General features: G+C 44.6%; 2 protein-coding genes across 3 annotated transcripts in view; both read right to left on the bottom strand.

Moving 5' to 3' along the window:
- The window catches only part of LOC118625177 (sterol 26-hydroxylase, mitochondrial), a 66,734-nt gene extending 54,971 nt beyond the window's left edge, over positions 1 to 11,763 (bottom strand). Inside the window, exon 1 of one of the 2 annotated variants that reach the window (XM_036253722.1) lies at positions 11,564 to 11,763. In XM_036253722.1, the coding sequence (XP_036109615.1) occupies positions 11,564 to 11,665 (102 nt within the window). In that variant the 5' untranslated portion in view covers positions 11,666 to 11,763. The remainder of the gene's footprint in view (positions 1 to 11,563) is intronic. The other variant, XM_036253723.1, reaches the window with a different exon arrangement.
- Positions 11,764 to 12,997: 1,234 nt separating this feature from the next.
- TTLL4 (tubulin tyrosine ligase like 4) overlaps positions 12,998 to 15,723 on the bottom strand; it is a 47,004-nt gene continuing 44,278 nt past the window's right edge. The window contains 5 exon segments of the mRNA XM_036253718.1: positions 12,998 to 13,217; positions 13,825 to 13,898; positions 14,272 to 14,342; positions 14,486 to 14,696; positions 15,327 to 15,429. Coding sequence (XP_036109611.1) covers positions 13,055 to 13,217; positions 13,825 to 13,898; positions 14,272 to 14,342; positions 14,486 to 14,696; positions 15,327 to 15,429 — 622 coding nt within the window. The 3' untranslated portion in view covers positions 12,998 to 13,054.

Below are 15,723 nucleotides of genomic sequence, written 5' to 3'. Positions count from 1 at the left end.
AGGAATTTAGTCATTTCTTCTAGGTTGTGCAATCTATTGGCATAAATTATTCATAATTTCATTTTGTGTTTCTGCAGTATCAGTTGCTACCTCTCTTTCATTTCGGATTTTATTTATTTGAACTCTAGCTCTTTTATTCTTGGTGAGTCTAGCTAGAAGTTTGTTAATTTTGTGTCTTCAAAGAACCAGCTCTTAGTTTCACCGATCTTTTCTATTGTCTTTTTAGTCCTTATTTCATTTATTTCCACTCTGATCGTTATTATTTCCTTCCTTTTTCTAACTTTGGCCTTTATTTGTTCTTCTTTTCCTAGTTCTTCTAGGGGTAAAATCCGATTGTTTATTTTTATTTATTTTTTTCTTGTTTCTTGAGGTAGGCCTGTGATCTTCCTGCATCTCATACATTTTAGTATTGTATTTCTGTTTTCATTTGTCTCTAGGTAGTTTTAAATACCCTTTTTGATTTTTTTTTTTACTTATTGGTTGTTCAGTAGCACATTAATTTCCACACTTCTGTTTTCCCAGTTTTCTTTTTGTAATTGAATTTAGTTTTATACCATTTGGTTGGAAAGTATGTTTAGTATTATTTCAATCTTCTTGAATTTATTGAGTGAGACTTGTTGTGTGGTTTTGTGGCCTAACATGTGCTCTATCCCGGAGAATGTTCCATGTGCACTTGAGAAAAATGTGTATTCTTCTGCTTTTGGATAGAATGTTCTGTATATATCATACAAGTCATCAGATCTAATGTGTCTTCAAGGCCTTATGATTTCTTAATGTGTCATTTCAATGTTTCTCTATTAATTTTCTGTCTGAATAATTTATTCATTGATCTAAGTAGGATGGTATTGTATTGTGTCAATTTCTCCCTTTGGTCTTTCAATATTTTGGTGCTCCTATGTTGGATGCATACATATTTATAAATCTTATATCTTCTTGCTGGATTTATCCCTTTGTCAACAAGTGGTTATTGGTGCCAATTCAACACCAACTGGAATCCCCGTTTGGTGAAGAAGGAAACTCTATTTAGTGCAAAACAGCTCAACTATGATACAGTACAGGTGTGAAAACAGCATGGCTGTAGAACAGTTCTGGGACCAGGCCCTTCTCAGAGACATCTTTGGTGTTTCAGCTCAGCCAGGAACACATAGCCCTCCACAATCTTGTGGAAAGGGAAAGTGTGCTATCAGTCAGAGGGGAGCTGGCTTATGTGGACAGGCGTCCCCACCCCTGGTTCCTGATTGGTCTATCCTCATGTAAATGAGGACTCCAAATCTTCACAGTTTGATTAGTCCAAAAGGCACTGTCCTGATTGGTCAGAATAAAGCTGCTCTGATTTGCTGAAGCTGCACAGCTCCAATTGGATAGGGAAAGCCTCAGTCCTATTGGTTGAAATGGGATTCCAGGAACTCCTCTATAAGGGCTGGCTCGGACAGAAGAAACACTGTAAAGGTAGACAGTTTAGTGCCTGCTTCTCAGTGAACAACAGCTTGGGTGAGAGACCCATGTGCAGAAACTGGTGCTAGGCGCTGTTTGTCTTATTTTATTTGAGCCCAGTTTGCCCAGCCAGTGTGGCTCAGTGAATTTAGCATCATCCAACACACCAAGAGGTCACCAGTTCAATTCTGGTTAGGGTACATGCCCAGGTTGTAGGTTCAATCCCCAGTGGGGGTGTGCAGGAGGCAGTCAATTGATGTGTCTCTCTCATTCATGTTTCTCTTTCTCCCTCCCTTCCTCTCTATCTAAAAATCAATAAAAACATATTTTTCTGAAAAAATAATAATAAGCCCTGGCCGGTTTGGCTCAGCGGTTAGAGCGTCCGCCTGCGGTCCGGAGAGACCCGGGTTCGGTTCCCGCTAAGGGCACGTACCTCGGTTGCAGTTTGTCCCCGGCCCTGGTTGGTCGTGCGGGTGGCAGCCACTCGATGTGTTCCTTTCACGTCGATGTCTCTCTCTCTTCCTCTCTCTCCCTCCCACTCTGTCTGTACAAAAAATGGAAAAATGTCCTCGGATGAGGATTAAAAAAAATAAAAATAAAAAAAATAATAATAATAAATGTGAGCCCAGTTAGCTATTCAGGGCTCTTCTTAGTAGGCGTCTTTCTTTTTCCCTCAGGGTTCACACCTTTATCATATGTAGTGATCCCTCTTTGTTTTTGGTTTTTTATTCCAGTCTTCCTTTAATGATTCATTTTGTCTGATGTAACTACACCAGCTTTCTTTCATTTCCCCTTGCATGGAATGTCTGTTTCTGTCCCTTCATTTTTAATCTATGTGCATTCTTAATTCTGAAGTGAGTCTCTTGTAGGCAGCAAATGAATTGGTCTTGTTTTTCTTTCTAATCCAATCAGCCATTCTACCTCTTTTTTTTTATTTTATTTTTTTACTCATCTTTATTGTTGAATGTATTACAGATGTCCCCCCTATTTTTCTCCATTTACAGCCTCCTCCCCAATCCTGACCCCCTCCTGCCTTCCCCACACTATTGTCGGTGTCCACTGGTTATGCATATATGCATAGAAGTTCTTTGGTTTATCTCATCCTGCCCTCCCCCCCCCCTTCCCTTTGAGGTTCATCGGTCTAACCACTAATTTGTACTTCTTAATTCCTTCATCTTTTTCACCCATCCCCCAGCCCCCACCCATCTGGCAAGCAACAAAAAGTTCTCTGTATCTAAGAGTCTGTTTCTGTTCTGCTTGCTCATTTTGTTTGTAGATTCAATTGTTGATAGATATGTATTAATTGCCATTTTATTGTTCATATTTTTGTTCTTCTTCTCCTTCAAGAAGACCCATCAACATTTCACTGGTTTGGTGGGGATGAACTCCTTTAGCTTTTTCTTGTCTGGGAGACTCTTGAGATGTCCATCGATTCTAAATGATAGCTTTGCAGGATAGAGTAATCTCGGTTATAGGCTGTTGCTTTTCATCACCTTGAATATCTCTTGCCAGTCCTTCCTGGCCTGCAAAGTTTCTTTTGAAAAATCAGCTGACAGTCTTATTGTAGCTTTTTTGTAGGTAATAAACTGCTTTTCTCTTGCTGCTTTTAAGATTCTCTCTTTGTCTTGATCCTTTTGCATTTTGATGATGATGTGTCTTGGTGTGGACCTCTTTGGGTTCATCTTGTTTGAGATTCTCTGTGCTTCCTGGACTTGTATGTCTGTTTCCTTCACCAAGTTAGGGAAGTTTTCTGTCATTATTTTTTCAAATAGGTTTACAATTTCTTGCTCTCTCTCTCTCCTCTTTCTCACACTCCTATGATGCAAATGTTGGCACGCTTGAAGTTGTCCCAGAAGCTCCTTACACTATCCTTATGTTTGGATTCTTTTTTCTTTTTGCTGTTCTGATTAGGTGTTTTTTGCTTCCATATATTCCAAATCCATGGTTTGCTTCTTGGCTTTACCTACTCTACTATTGATTCTTTGTAAATTATTATTTATTTCAGTTAGTGGATCCTTCATTTCTGACTGGTCCTTTTTTATGTTGATATTCTTCTCACAAAGTTCCTTGGAGGTCTCCTTAAGTTCCTTGAAGTCTCATTAAGTTCCTTGAATGAATGTCTCACCAAGTTCCTCGAGCAACCTTATAACCAGTGTTTTGAACTCTGCATCTGATTGCTTGCGTATCTCCATTTTGTTTTGTTCTTTTCCTGGAGTTTTGTTCTTTTCTTTCATTTGGGACATGTTTCTTTGTCTCCTCATTTTGGCTGCTTCCCTGTGATTGTTTCTGTGTATTATGTAGAGTTGCTATGTCTCCTAGGCTTCGAAGAGTGGCCTATTGTTGTAGGTGTCCTGTAGGATCCAGTGGCACAGCCTCCCTGATCATCCCAGCTGGGCCCTCAAAGTGCACTCCTAGTGTGGGCTGTACACCCTTCTGTTGTAACTGAATCTTGATTCCTGTTGTCATGTCAATAGGAGGGATTTACTTAGGCTGATCATCTGCAAGGACTGGCTGTGCCCAATGACCACTGGCCTCTGACTCCCTTGGAGGATCAGCTGTGTAGGAGCCCACCACACAGAGCAAGACTTACTTCATCAGGGCTCTGGTACCCACTGAGTCTGCTCATTGAGTGTGTCACCTGTGGAGGTGGTTGGGTGGTGGTCTGAAGCTGTCGACTGGGTGTGCTGGCTCTGGGGCAAGGTCAGCCACTGCCTGTGTTCTATCCAGGGCCAGCTGGCATAAACTACAAAGTGTTCTGCAAATGGCTGCTGCTTGTGCTGGGCTTGGAGGTGCCAGGACAAGCCAAATTGTGAACCAAGGCTGGCTGCTTCTAGTGCCACTTCTAGTGCCCCAAGCCTGGGGCCACTTAACAAGAGGTATGGGGCTCGCTGAGACCAGATGCTGCTTATTTGAGAGATTTTAGGAAAGTCTGAAGCAGGATCTAAGACAGGCCAATCTTTTAGCAAAGACTTTAGAAACAGCCCTGGCCAGTTTGGCTCAGCGGTTAGAGCATCGGCCTGCGGTCCGGAGAGACCCGGGTTCGGTTCCTGCTAAGGGCATGTACCTCGGTTGCAGTTTGTCCCCAGCCCTGGTTGGGTCGTGTGGGTGGCAGCCACTCAATGTGTCCCTTTCACGTCGATGTTTCTCTCTCTCTCTCTCCCTCCCATTCTATCTGAACAAAATATCAAAAAATGTCCTCAGGTGAGGACAAAAAAAAAAAAAAAAAAAGACTTTGGAAACATCTTGGGTGGGTCCAAAAGTTGGGTGGGGCAGGGCCTCAGGGAGTCAGCAGGGCAGGGCAAACAGTGTGAGCCAGGTTGCTGGAGTCCCAGATATGGCGGCTGTCTGCCGCCCCAGGGAAGGGCTCACCAAAGCAACATCAGCCTCTGGCAGCACGTCTGTACAGGAGAAAGCCGCCTCTCCAGCCCTCACTTCGAGGCCAAACAACTCAGTTCTTCCCTTTATGTCTCTGGTGCCCCTCAAGCTGCCTCCCCTCCAAGCTTAGAAAAAGCAAGTCTGAATAAGTCCGTGTGTGGGCCCTTTTAAGAGGAACTTCCTGGGACTCTAGAAGCCTCCCTCAGCCTAAGTTCCCACTGGTTTTTACAGCCAGCAGTTATGGGGACTTCTCTTCCTGGCACTGGAGCCCTGAGCTGAGTGCCTGGTGTGGGACAGGGACCCCTCATTCCTCAGGGAGGACCTTCCCAGCCGAGATTTTTATTCGCTACATGTGGGTGTGGGACCAGCCCGTCCGCCTCTGCCCTCCTACCAGTCTCGATGTAGCAGCTGCTTTAATTCCGTAGCTGTAGGACTTCCATTCAGCTCGGTGTCAGGCGGTTCTGAATGATGGTTGTGTTGTGGTTTAGTTGTAATTTTGATATGGCTGTAGGAGAAGGCGATACCGTATTTGCCTACACCACCATCTTGACCGGAAGTCCCATTCTACATCTTTTGATTTGAGAATTTAGTCCATATACATTTAAAGTAATATTGCTAGGTAAATACTTATTATCATTTTCTTAATTTTCTAGATGTTTTTGTACTTCCTCTCAGTTCCTTTCTTTTTCCTCTTCTCTTGGGTTTGATGACTTTCTTTAGTTGTGTTTAGCTTCCTTTTTCACTTTCTTTTGTGCATTTACTGTAAGTTTTTTGCTCTGTGGTTGCTGTTTCACATATGACAGCCTTTGTATGTAATAATCTATTTTAAGTTGAAAGCCACTTGAAGTTGAACACATTCCAAGACTCTTGTATTTTTACTTCCCCCATTTTGCTTTCAAAGTCAGATTTTACATCTTTTTGTGTGTCCTTTAACTAGCATTATAGTTTGTTTTACTTTTGTCTTTTGAACCTTCATATTAGCTTTATAAGTGATTCACTACCTTTACTATAACACTTTCTACAGTGAGATTTTTATTTTTGTATGATCTCTTTTCTTTTTTAAATCCTCACCTAAGGATATTTTTCCATTTATTTTCAGATAGAGTGGAAGGGAGGGGTAGAGAGAGAGAAACATCGAGGTAAGAGAGACACACCGATTGGTTGCCTCCTGCACAACCCTGACCAGGGCTGGGATGAACCGAAACCGAGGCACGTGCCCTTGACTGGACTCAAACCCAACTCTTTGGTCTGAGGGCTAACACTCTAACTGCTGAGCCAAACCCGCCAGGGCTGATTTCTTGTTATTAATTAGTAAAATTTCTTTTCAGCTTAAAGAAGTCCCTTTAACATCTTTTGTAAGGCTGTAGTTTATTTTTATTGCTGAGTAGCATTCCAAACCAGTTTACCTGTTGAGAGACATTTGGGTTGTTTCCAATTTTTAAATTATGAATAAAGCTGCAATAAAAGTGGACATCTAATTTCATTTTCAAGGGAGTGGGGTGGGGGTAGTATACCTAGGAGTGGAATTGCTGAGTCATAGGTAAACCTATGATAATTCATAAGAAACTTCTAGTGTTCTATAGTAATTGCAACATCTTCCTCTCAACCACCAGTCATATGTGAACACCTGAACTGCTGCACATCCTCTGCAACATTTGGTTTTGGCTGCCTTTTTACTAGTGTTTTCTCACTGCAGCTTTAATTTGCATGTGTCATGAAATTATTCTTTGTTCTTTTAAAAAAATGTTTTTATTTTTATCCTCATGCAAGGATACTTTTCCATTGATTTTTAGATAGAGTGGGAGGAAGGGTAAAGAGGGAAACACCGATGTGGAAGAGACACATCGATTGGTTGCCTCCAGCACAATCGCAACTGGGGCCGGGGATCGAACCTGCACCTGAGGTACATACCCTTGATCAGGAATTGAACCCACAACTCCTTGGTCTGTGGACTGACACTCTAACCACTGAGCAAAACTGGCCCGGGCTGTTTTTATTGATTTAATTTAATTTTTTCTTTATTGATTTTAGAGAGAGAGGGAGAGAAAGATAGAAACACTTATCAGCTGTTTCCTGCACGCCCCTCACTGGGGATCAAGGCTGCAACTCTGGCATGTGCCCTGACCTCAAAAGGAACTGGCAACCCCTTGGTCCATGGGATGATGCTCAACCAACTGAACCACACTAGCAGGGCCTCTTTGTCCTTTTTTAAAAGTCAAATCTACTTACTTGTATAAAATAAAACTCACCTGTCTTAAATGTATAATTTGATGAGTTTGGACAAACCCAGTCAAGACATAGAATGCTTCCAATGCACCCCTCTTGGTCAATCCCCTCCCTCATCTATAGGTCCTGGCAACTACTGATACGCTTTCTGTCACTACAGTGTGCCTTTTCTAGAATGTTATATAAATTGGATTATAAGACATATATATACTCCTTTCTGGCTTCTTTCATTTAGCATAATGCCCTTGAGATTCATCCATGCTGTTGCATGAATCAGTTTATTCCTTTTTTATACCTAAGTGGTCTTGAACAGATATCACCATGTGTTTATTCATTCACTAGTTGTTAGATATTGGGGTTGTTTCCAAGTTATGAATAAAGCTTCTACAAACATTTGCATGCAGGAGCAAGTTGCTGGGTCACATTCAAGAGTATGGTGTACTTTATAAGAAACCACTAAGCTGTTTCCTAATATACCATTTTGTGTTCCTACCAGTAGTGTACATGGTCCAGTTACTTCCTATTCTGACACTTAGTATTTTCAAGCTTCCTTAGTTAAGTGCAAGTGGTGTCTCTTTTTTTTTTTGTTAATTCTCGCTGGAAGATTTTTTTCCCTTTTTATTGATTTTAGAAAGAGGAAAGGAAGGGAGAGAGAGAGAGAGAGACATTGATGAGAGAGAACATCAACTGGCCGTCTCGTGCATGCCCTCCACTGGGGATCGGGCTCACAACCTGGGCATGTGTCCTGACCAGGAACCGAAATGGTAACCTCTTGGTGCATGAGTTGAGGCTCAACCACTGAGCTATACCGGCCTGATAATATTTTTATTTTTTTTAGAGAAAGTGGGAGGGATGGACGGAGGGAGGGAGGAACATCAATGTGAGAGACATCGATTGGTTGCCTCCCACATGACCCCGATCATGTCTGGGGATTGATCCTGCAACCCGGGTATATCCCATTGACCAGGAATCAAACCTGAGACCCTACGGCGCACAGACTGACACTCTAATCACTGAGAAACACTGGCCATGGCTCATTTTTCTTTCCTTCTTTTTCATTTTGTGTTTGCTTTTATTAATTTTTTTCCCCTCTCAAACCCTTGTGTTGAGGGCTGGCTTTCAACAGATTACAGTGAACGAGCAGCTCTGTTACATGGCAACCCTGACTCGGAGGCAGGTCTATTTTAGCACCAGGTTCCCCAAGAACATGCATTGCATGAGACATGAGGGGACAGTCCCATTTCCAGCTAGGCCGTTTCTCTGCTCAGACTCAGTCCAGCATGCCCCTGTAACACCTGGGGAGCACTTGGCCACCTGCCTGCAGAAACAGTGGGGTACCAGCAAACCAAAGTTCAGCTTCTGCCCTATCATTCTGCCTCGGTGGATGCTGGCTTAGAGACAATCCCACAGATGATAGCTTCACCCCACAGGCTCCTTAGCCAAGCATATACACCAAATGTCTGAACCTGTGTCATTATAGTTTTATTTGCATTTCCCTGACAACTAATGGTAGGGTTCCAACCTTTCAAAGATAATTATTTTTTAAAAATTCTCACCCGAATATATTTTTCCATTGCTCTTTAGAGACAGTGGAAGGAGGGAGGGAGAGAGGGAGGGAAAGAGAGTCAGAAATACATAGATTGGTTGCCTCCCACACACGCCCCAACTGGTGTGGAGATTGAACCTGCAACCAAGGTATGTGCCTTTGACCAGGAATCAAACCTGTGACCCTTCTGTGTGCGGGCTGGCACTCTAACCATTGAGCCACACCAGTCAGGGCTCAAAGCTAATTATTTTTATTAAATCCTCAAGTTTGGTATCCCATGGATAGAATCAAAGTACATTTTATCATAGCTTTGTTAACAGTAACATCCTGTTAGTTATATGCTGTTACAATTACTTTATGAAAAAATGTTATCAGTGGTGTTATTAATTTTGTGTTTTAGAATATATTTTATTTTTTGTTAATCCTCACCTGAGGATCTTTTTCCATTGTTTTTGAAAGTGGGGGGGGGCAGAGAGAAACATTGATATGAGAGGCATATTGACTGGTTGCCTACCTCACAACCCCAACTGGGGCCAGGGATCAAACCTCAACCCATGTATGCGCCTTTGACCGGAATCAAACCCACGACCCTTCAGTCCACAGGCCGATGCTCTCACTGCTGAGCCAAACTGGCCAGGGCTGGAATATATTTTAAAACTGCACTATAATATCAGGTATTTTTCTAAGTGCTTTACATACTTTTTTCCCTCTAATTCTCTTAATTACCCTATGAAGTAGGCTTTCATATCCCCACTTTACTAATTGAAACTTAATTATCTTTACAAAATTGTGTTGGCTTTTTGCCATGAGTCTCTAGCATTCCATGTGTCTCAATCTATTATATAATAAGGCACAAATGGGTTTTAAAAACAACCACCTCCTGCTGATCCTTCTTGTATTCTTTCATCTGAGAGCTCTGCCAAGAACATTGAGACTGCCTGCAGCTTTCATTGCTCCACAGCTGACGAAAGGTCAAGTCCAATGAGCCCTGACATCAACGAGGGTGCAAACTCTTAGGGGGGAAAGGAATCTAAGAGGCCAAGGGTTGTTCAAGGGCTGGTTCAGAATCTCAAGTGGCATGAAATGGAGCATCCTTAGCCACATATCTCTGAAAACCATCAATGCTTCTAAGTCTCAAAGGAGTTGGGGCATTTGAACAGTGGACAGCTGAGCCTTAGACTTAAAGGACAAATCCAGAGGAAGCCAGGAGGGGAGGTCTCCTAGCCGCCTTTGGGTAACTGATGAGGAAAGTGTAATGAACTGTGTACCCAAATTACAAACCTCCTTCCCTGGCACAGTGCAACTGGGTGTGTCCTTTGGCTAGGGAGACTAAATAGCTTGAAACCATAAGAATGAACCTGTAATGACAACTGTCTCTTGGCAGAGCTGTTGGGTAGGTGTGTTCTTTGGCTCCAGCTCCTAGTTCAAGGTCTCTTATTTTCTTTACCATGCTCCTCCCCTTCCCAGTCACCAGGCACCCACTGCTCCCTTGTTCTCCTTTTCTTATCAAAGCTTTTCTTGTGGTAAGACAATAATTTAATTCATATACTTCTAATGCTCAGTGTGTTTCCATTACCCAGAAAATTTGCATTCTGTGACATATTTAACTAAAGAAATAAATCTCCAACAAAGAATTAAACAGAATGAATTCTGATCGCTTCTGTGTGCACCAGGGTGGAGGTGGGGGTGCTGAGGCATCTAAACGCTGCCCTGGCCTTCCTCACCCCTGACCCGGCTCTGCAGCTGCTTCACCCCCTCGCGGAAGGGGTTCTCCATTCCTTGCCTGTCTTTCCCTACACAAAACAGGGCTGGAGGAAGGAGTAACCATGAATTAAGTACCCTCTGAGTCCTAAGTGCTTTTACTATGTTTTACTTAATTTTCACAACTCTGCAGTGTAGGTATTATATTCACATTATAAAAAAACCTTAGACTTTAAAAAGTTAAATGGCAGCCGAGGTCACACAGCAGAACTGAGATTTGAACCCAAGGTCAGCCTCTAAGGCCCATGTTCTTTTCCTATCACAACGCCACCTCTTCATTAGCATTCACTCTAAGTCACTAGGTTTGTTGTTGTTGTTGTTGTTGTTTTACAAATCCTGAGTGAATTTGAAGTAAACAGTAACAGTGACTCCCTCCTTGCCTTCTACCCCAAATCCTTACTCCAGGGCTCCAGAAATATTCTGTAGCATCCTCCCCTCCCTCCAAACAGGGGACTGGGTAAGTTATCAACTTAAGAAAACCACCAACATGCTCTGACATTTATTCTACTATACCCACACATTTAAACTTTCAAAGAAATCATTACTTCTCCAAAATTCCTTATTTAGCTGAATACCTTATACCGTGGGCATCTGTTGCTAAGTATGTATGCTGAGTGCTTAATTTTCTCACAATTGTGAAAGGGAGATATGATACATAAGTCCCATTCCTTCTCCCACCCAGTAAAACACACCTTTTTAGATACTCAAATGTGATAAAAATTAAAAACAATGTATATATAAACATGTTTTAAACTACTAAGAACACTCTATTTTCATCAGCCATTTAATTTCATAATCCCCCCGCCCCCCTGGCCCTGGGCTGCAATGCTGGTCCCTTCTCCAGTTACAGGGATGGAAATGGACTGGTTGCACTGTCAGAAGGCAGACCAAAGACTTGCTTGCATCTGGTTTCCAAGGAGTAAACCGGCTCAGGCAGGCCTCTATACCTAAGCCCTTGACCAGAGGATCAGCCCTAACAAAACTACTTCAGCAGGTGGCTAGTTTTCTTAGGAAGGCTGCTTACTGTTCTTGTCATAAGGTTCGTTGTGACATTTTTGCATCCAGATAGGACAAGAGGGAGTTGACTTCATAGACCTTTCCTGCTGGACCTGAGTTTGCAGTCCTTGCTCCTGAGCAGTAGGAGCTGACCCAGGACTCTGCCACCAGGCTTTCTTCCCAACTGTCAACACAGCCTTCACACTGGCCAGCACAGCCACCTACCTGTGTGTCCTTAAACCCAGTCAGGCCTCCTAGAGATTTTTCTATGTCTCCATCCCAGCTTGCCATAGAATTCCAGGAGCCATGAAACAGGGTAGTCTCCATCTTTTCAAAGCTCAGAGAATAAAGGCAAAGCCCTCGGTGGGGCTGTGAGCAGAGCTTCCTGCTTGATATGCAACAGGAAAAACGGGTATCAGACAGGAGCTAGCTGGCTTCCTGCTGGGCCCTGCTGCAGAAAAACAAAGTAAAGGGATCACAGGGTTGGGGAGAGAGCAAGCAGCAACCAGGAAGTGCCAGGTTAAGGAGGAGCTTGGTTCAAGTGAAAACCACCTTTCTGATCCAAACTCTCCCAGTTTGGATTCCCCTGGGCTCCAGTTTGCCCCAGGGGAGAGAGAAGCAGACCTTCAGGTTCAGGTGCTCATGTCCTCGGAGATCTCCGTCTGTACAGTTCATTAGTCAAACATTTATTGAACAGTCTGTTTACTAAGTCTTGGGGAGGGAGGTAGATTCGGCTAAGAGTACAAGAGTTTGGCCAGTCGTCTGACTGGAAGCCCATCCTACAATGAATGACTGCTCCTGAAACCCACCTGCCACGCCACCAGACTCTGTTTGCCCTAGCGACCTGTGAGCCCACTAATCAGAGACAGTGAAGGGAGTAAACAGAAAGACTATGAGCCTTCCTCCGGGTTGTGGGGAAATCACTCTCCCCTAGGGTGTGTCCTTTGATATATGGAGAGAAAACAGCAACTGGAATTATCTAGGCTCCTTCACTGGGGCCATTGGAAATTCACAAAGTTCACAGAACCTCTCACCCTCAGGAAGCCAAGAATTGAAGAGGCATGACTGAGAAGTTTAGAAGGTTGACCAAGTAGTGATATAAGGTCAGAATAAGACCCGGGGCTACTGGCTGGGTGGACGTATGGAAAGACAAATGGTCTACAGGCAGTGAAGCTCCCTCTAGACTAGCATGATAGGACATGGCTTCATCATGCCATGGCCTGTCCCTGTCTGTCCACTGAGGAAGTTTTCACGGTTTCTGAAAGTAGCTCCTCAGGACAGAGGGGGAGGAAGGAAGGGGTAGACCTGAGGAAATAAGAAACTTCAGAGGAACCTCCTCAATTACAGACAAAGGACTTCAGGCCCAAACATGTTCACTGTTGTCTCCTCTTGACCTCTAATTCAATCACTGCACCAAGGCCTACGATAAATCACACACAGCTCTCTGAAGGTAGAAACCAAACCCTGCTTTATAAGGCTGAGTGGCCACCGTTGGCTTCTCTACTGAGATATGAGGTATCAGCCAGTGAACCTTCCTCACCTTGTCCCTGTCCCCACCACCCCTCCAGATGCCCATCTCTGTAATTTCACCACTTCAAAAAACTACTCTGAAGAGGGCAAGGTGGAGGAGGCAGGGGCCCAGGCTGGCCGGCTGGGCAGTTGCCATGAGGTAGCTACGCTGGTGCTCCTGGGCAGGGGCTAGTGGGAAGAGGCCAGTCATGGGCTCACAGCAACCAGGAGGGAGTCAACAGTTGACTGGGTGGCGGGGGAAGCAGAGAGTCTCAAAGTCCGCCCAGAGTTCTTGCTCACAGGTGACATCTGCATGGAGAGGCGGAGTTCTCCACCGGTGTCCTCACTGTCTTCTGAGGAACTGGGTTTCCTGGGGAAAGAAGAAAAAAGGCCAACATGGGTCTTCATGGGCTTGGGTGTAGTCCATCTTCAGAGAGCGGTATGATTCCCTCAGAGGAGCTATGTTTTCGGAAGGGAGTGGAGATGAAGAAATAGCTGAGACACTGTAGCTGAGACTTCAACTTGTGATCTGCCTTCACGGGCTGGACGGGGCATTCACATTACGATGTTATAGACATAATTATATGGAGGTATAAATAATCATAACATATACTTTATTTATCTGAAGGCTTGAGAGCTTAAGTGCAAGTGTGAGTGTGAGCGAGGGTAGAAGGCCTCAAGGTTTCCTACAGCTAGTGCCTATGGCTGACAGTGGCCACCTCTGCAGATGATTCTGTGCTTGGCTCAGCTTCCTGGGCACACCAAGAGCCACCAGGAAGAGGATATTATAGCTGAATATTCTGAATATCAACCAAATAAAAAATGCTGATCTCATCATAATCTGGGAAGAGTAAAAGAAACAAAACTCCCTGAGCTCTTACCATTAATACTGTGTCAACTAACTGAAAACAAATATTTTAAAAGTCTCTGAACCCACACCCAACAAAATACCCTTTCCTTGCCCGGGCAGCACTCACCCCAGGTTGTGAATCTCTGATTTGGAGAAAGCGCTGAGCTTCACGTCACCCTTTGGGACAGTCGGGAGAGACCACTAAAAGCAAAGGCCACAGTGAGACTAAAACGTTCAGGGCTTGGCACTCTCTCCCTGCTCTGCCTCTGGGAGATGATCACCGGCTTCGCCCTCCCCTCCCCTTCAGGCATGGACACATATGGGCAAAAGTCTTGGCTTTCTCCTTAGTCAGCCAAAAAGTTGAGGCTACAAAGTAGCACTTTTTGACCTTTGAAAGAAAAGGAATCTTAGAGGCAATTATTCCCTTGAAAAAGAAGGGCCACGAGACACAAAGGCAGGGCAGAGGGAGAAGGAAGAGGGTCTGGACCTACACCCAGCCCATGCTGCACTCTTCCGGCAGAGGAGAGAGGAGTCTGAGCGGGAGCTGACCCCTCCCTCCGGCAGCATCACTCACCACTGGAGCAGGATCTGAGATGGCTCCCGTGTGGAAGCCTTTGTAGCACCAACTGCGAAGCAGATCTACTCCTAGGACAAAAGCAGTAGGGGTGGGACTTAAGAGTGTGGAATCAATTGGCCAACTCTTCTTGCCAGGGAGGCCCATTTCTTGGTCTACAGGGATTTAATCTCTCACTAAACATGGCGTCCTATGGGCAGGGAGGACACATCACCTTTGAGCTTGTTGCCATGGTACTTCTGTTCCCATTGGGTGGTGAGAATATTGAAATATCGTGGCTGCTCAAAAAAGCGGAGATAGCGAGAAGAGATTCGAGAAGGAAAAACTCGTTCAAATTGACCCCGGCGAGAAAACTCATCCTCCATTTCGACCAGAACCCGAACGTCATCTGGTGTCAGGACATCCAGGACAGATGCATAGAAGTCCTATGGCCCAGGAACAGGGAAGAGGAAGGTTGACAGAGAATATCAGCCAGCAGCAGAGAATCAAGAGCTAGGGGACAGGGAGCACAACTCGGGGTCCTAGGGCCCCAGGATTCTCAAGGGACCACAAGGCAGCCTGGTGGGCCAGCTCTGGACCTCATCTGTTCCAGAGTCTACTGAGCTTAGCTGGGGGATGAAGATATTCTGGGTCAGGGTGAGGGGAGCCACCAGGGCACAGAGATTAAGTGATTTATTGCATGGGGTCACTATCAGAATCCAGCAACTCAGAGTTGGCAATAGCCTTGTGTCTGCCACTCTTCCTTCGGCTCCCTCACCTGCTCTGAGAAAGCCAAGCCTCCCAGGGACTCACTGCACCTCAGAAACAGAAACCCAAAGGGTCCACAGCTCTGAGGACAAGGGTGGGTTAGTATAGCATTTTGCCAAGAGCATGACAAAGGCCATCAACTCTCTCCTAGAATGACATACTGCCAACATATCTCTGCATGCCAAGGGGACTGTGGACCTGGGTTAGGAAACCCTGCCTTAGACAGAAGAAAAACTGATTGCCTCGGGGTTCCAAATGTATGAGCAGGGAAGCCTTCTGCTGGCACTGGGGGGAAGGCAGTCTCCTACCTGATCAGGAATTTTCTGGGTCAGGTAATAGGCTTTCTTCAACTTCTGTGCAGTGAATTGCTCTGGGGCCATTCGACATTTGTCCCTGGGGGAGCTGGGCAGGCTAAGGCAGGGGACAGAAAGGGAAAAAGGGTAAAGTCAGCAGCTTCACATCCTGAGGACATGTGGAGAGAAGGTGCAGCCCAGAAAGACACCCTTCTCAAGAAAAGACAAAGTAGGGACAGATGTTGCTTGAGGAGATAAGACTGCATGCACCCCACTCATCAGCCTGCCTGAGAGTCAAAGAGCAAGTACCAAGGAAAGAAGGGAGCACAAAATGCCCTCTCTAGGTTCTATTTCAGTAGTGAAAGAAAAAAAAGATCCTGGAATAATTGCTGTATACTTTAGTGTAATTTAA

Source organism: Molossus molossus, unplaced genomic scaffold (assembly GCF_014108415.1).
Source record: "Molossus molossus isolate mMolMol1 unplaced genomic scaffold, mMolMol1.p scaffold_m16_p_11, whole genome shotgun sequence".
Classification (NCBI taxonomy): Eukaryota; Metazoa; Chordata; class Mammalia; order Chiroptera; family Molossidae; genus Molossus; species Molossus molossus.
Note: the sequence above shows the minus strand (reverse complement) of the source record. Positions and strands in the feature narration are given on the sequence as shown.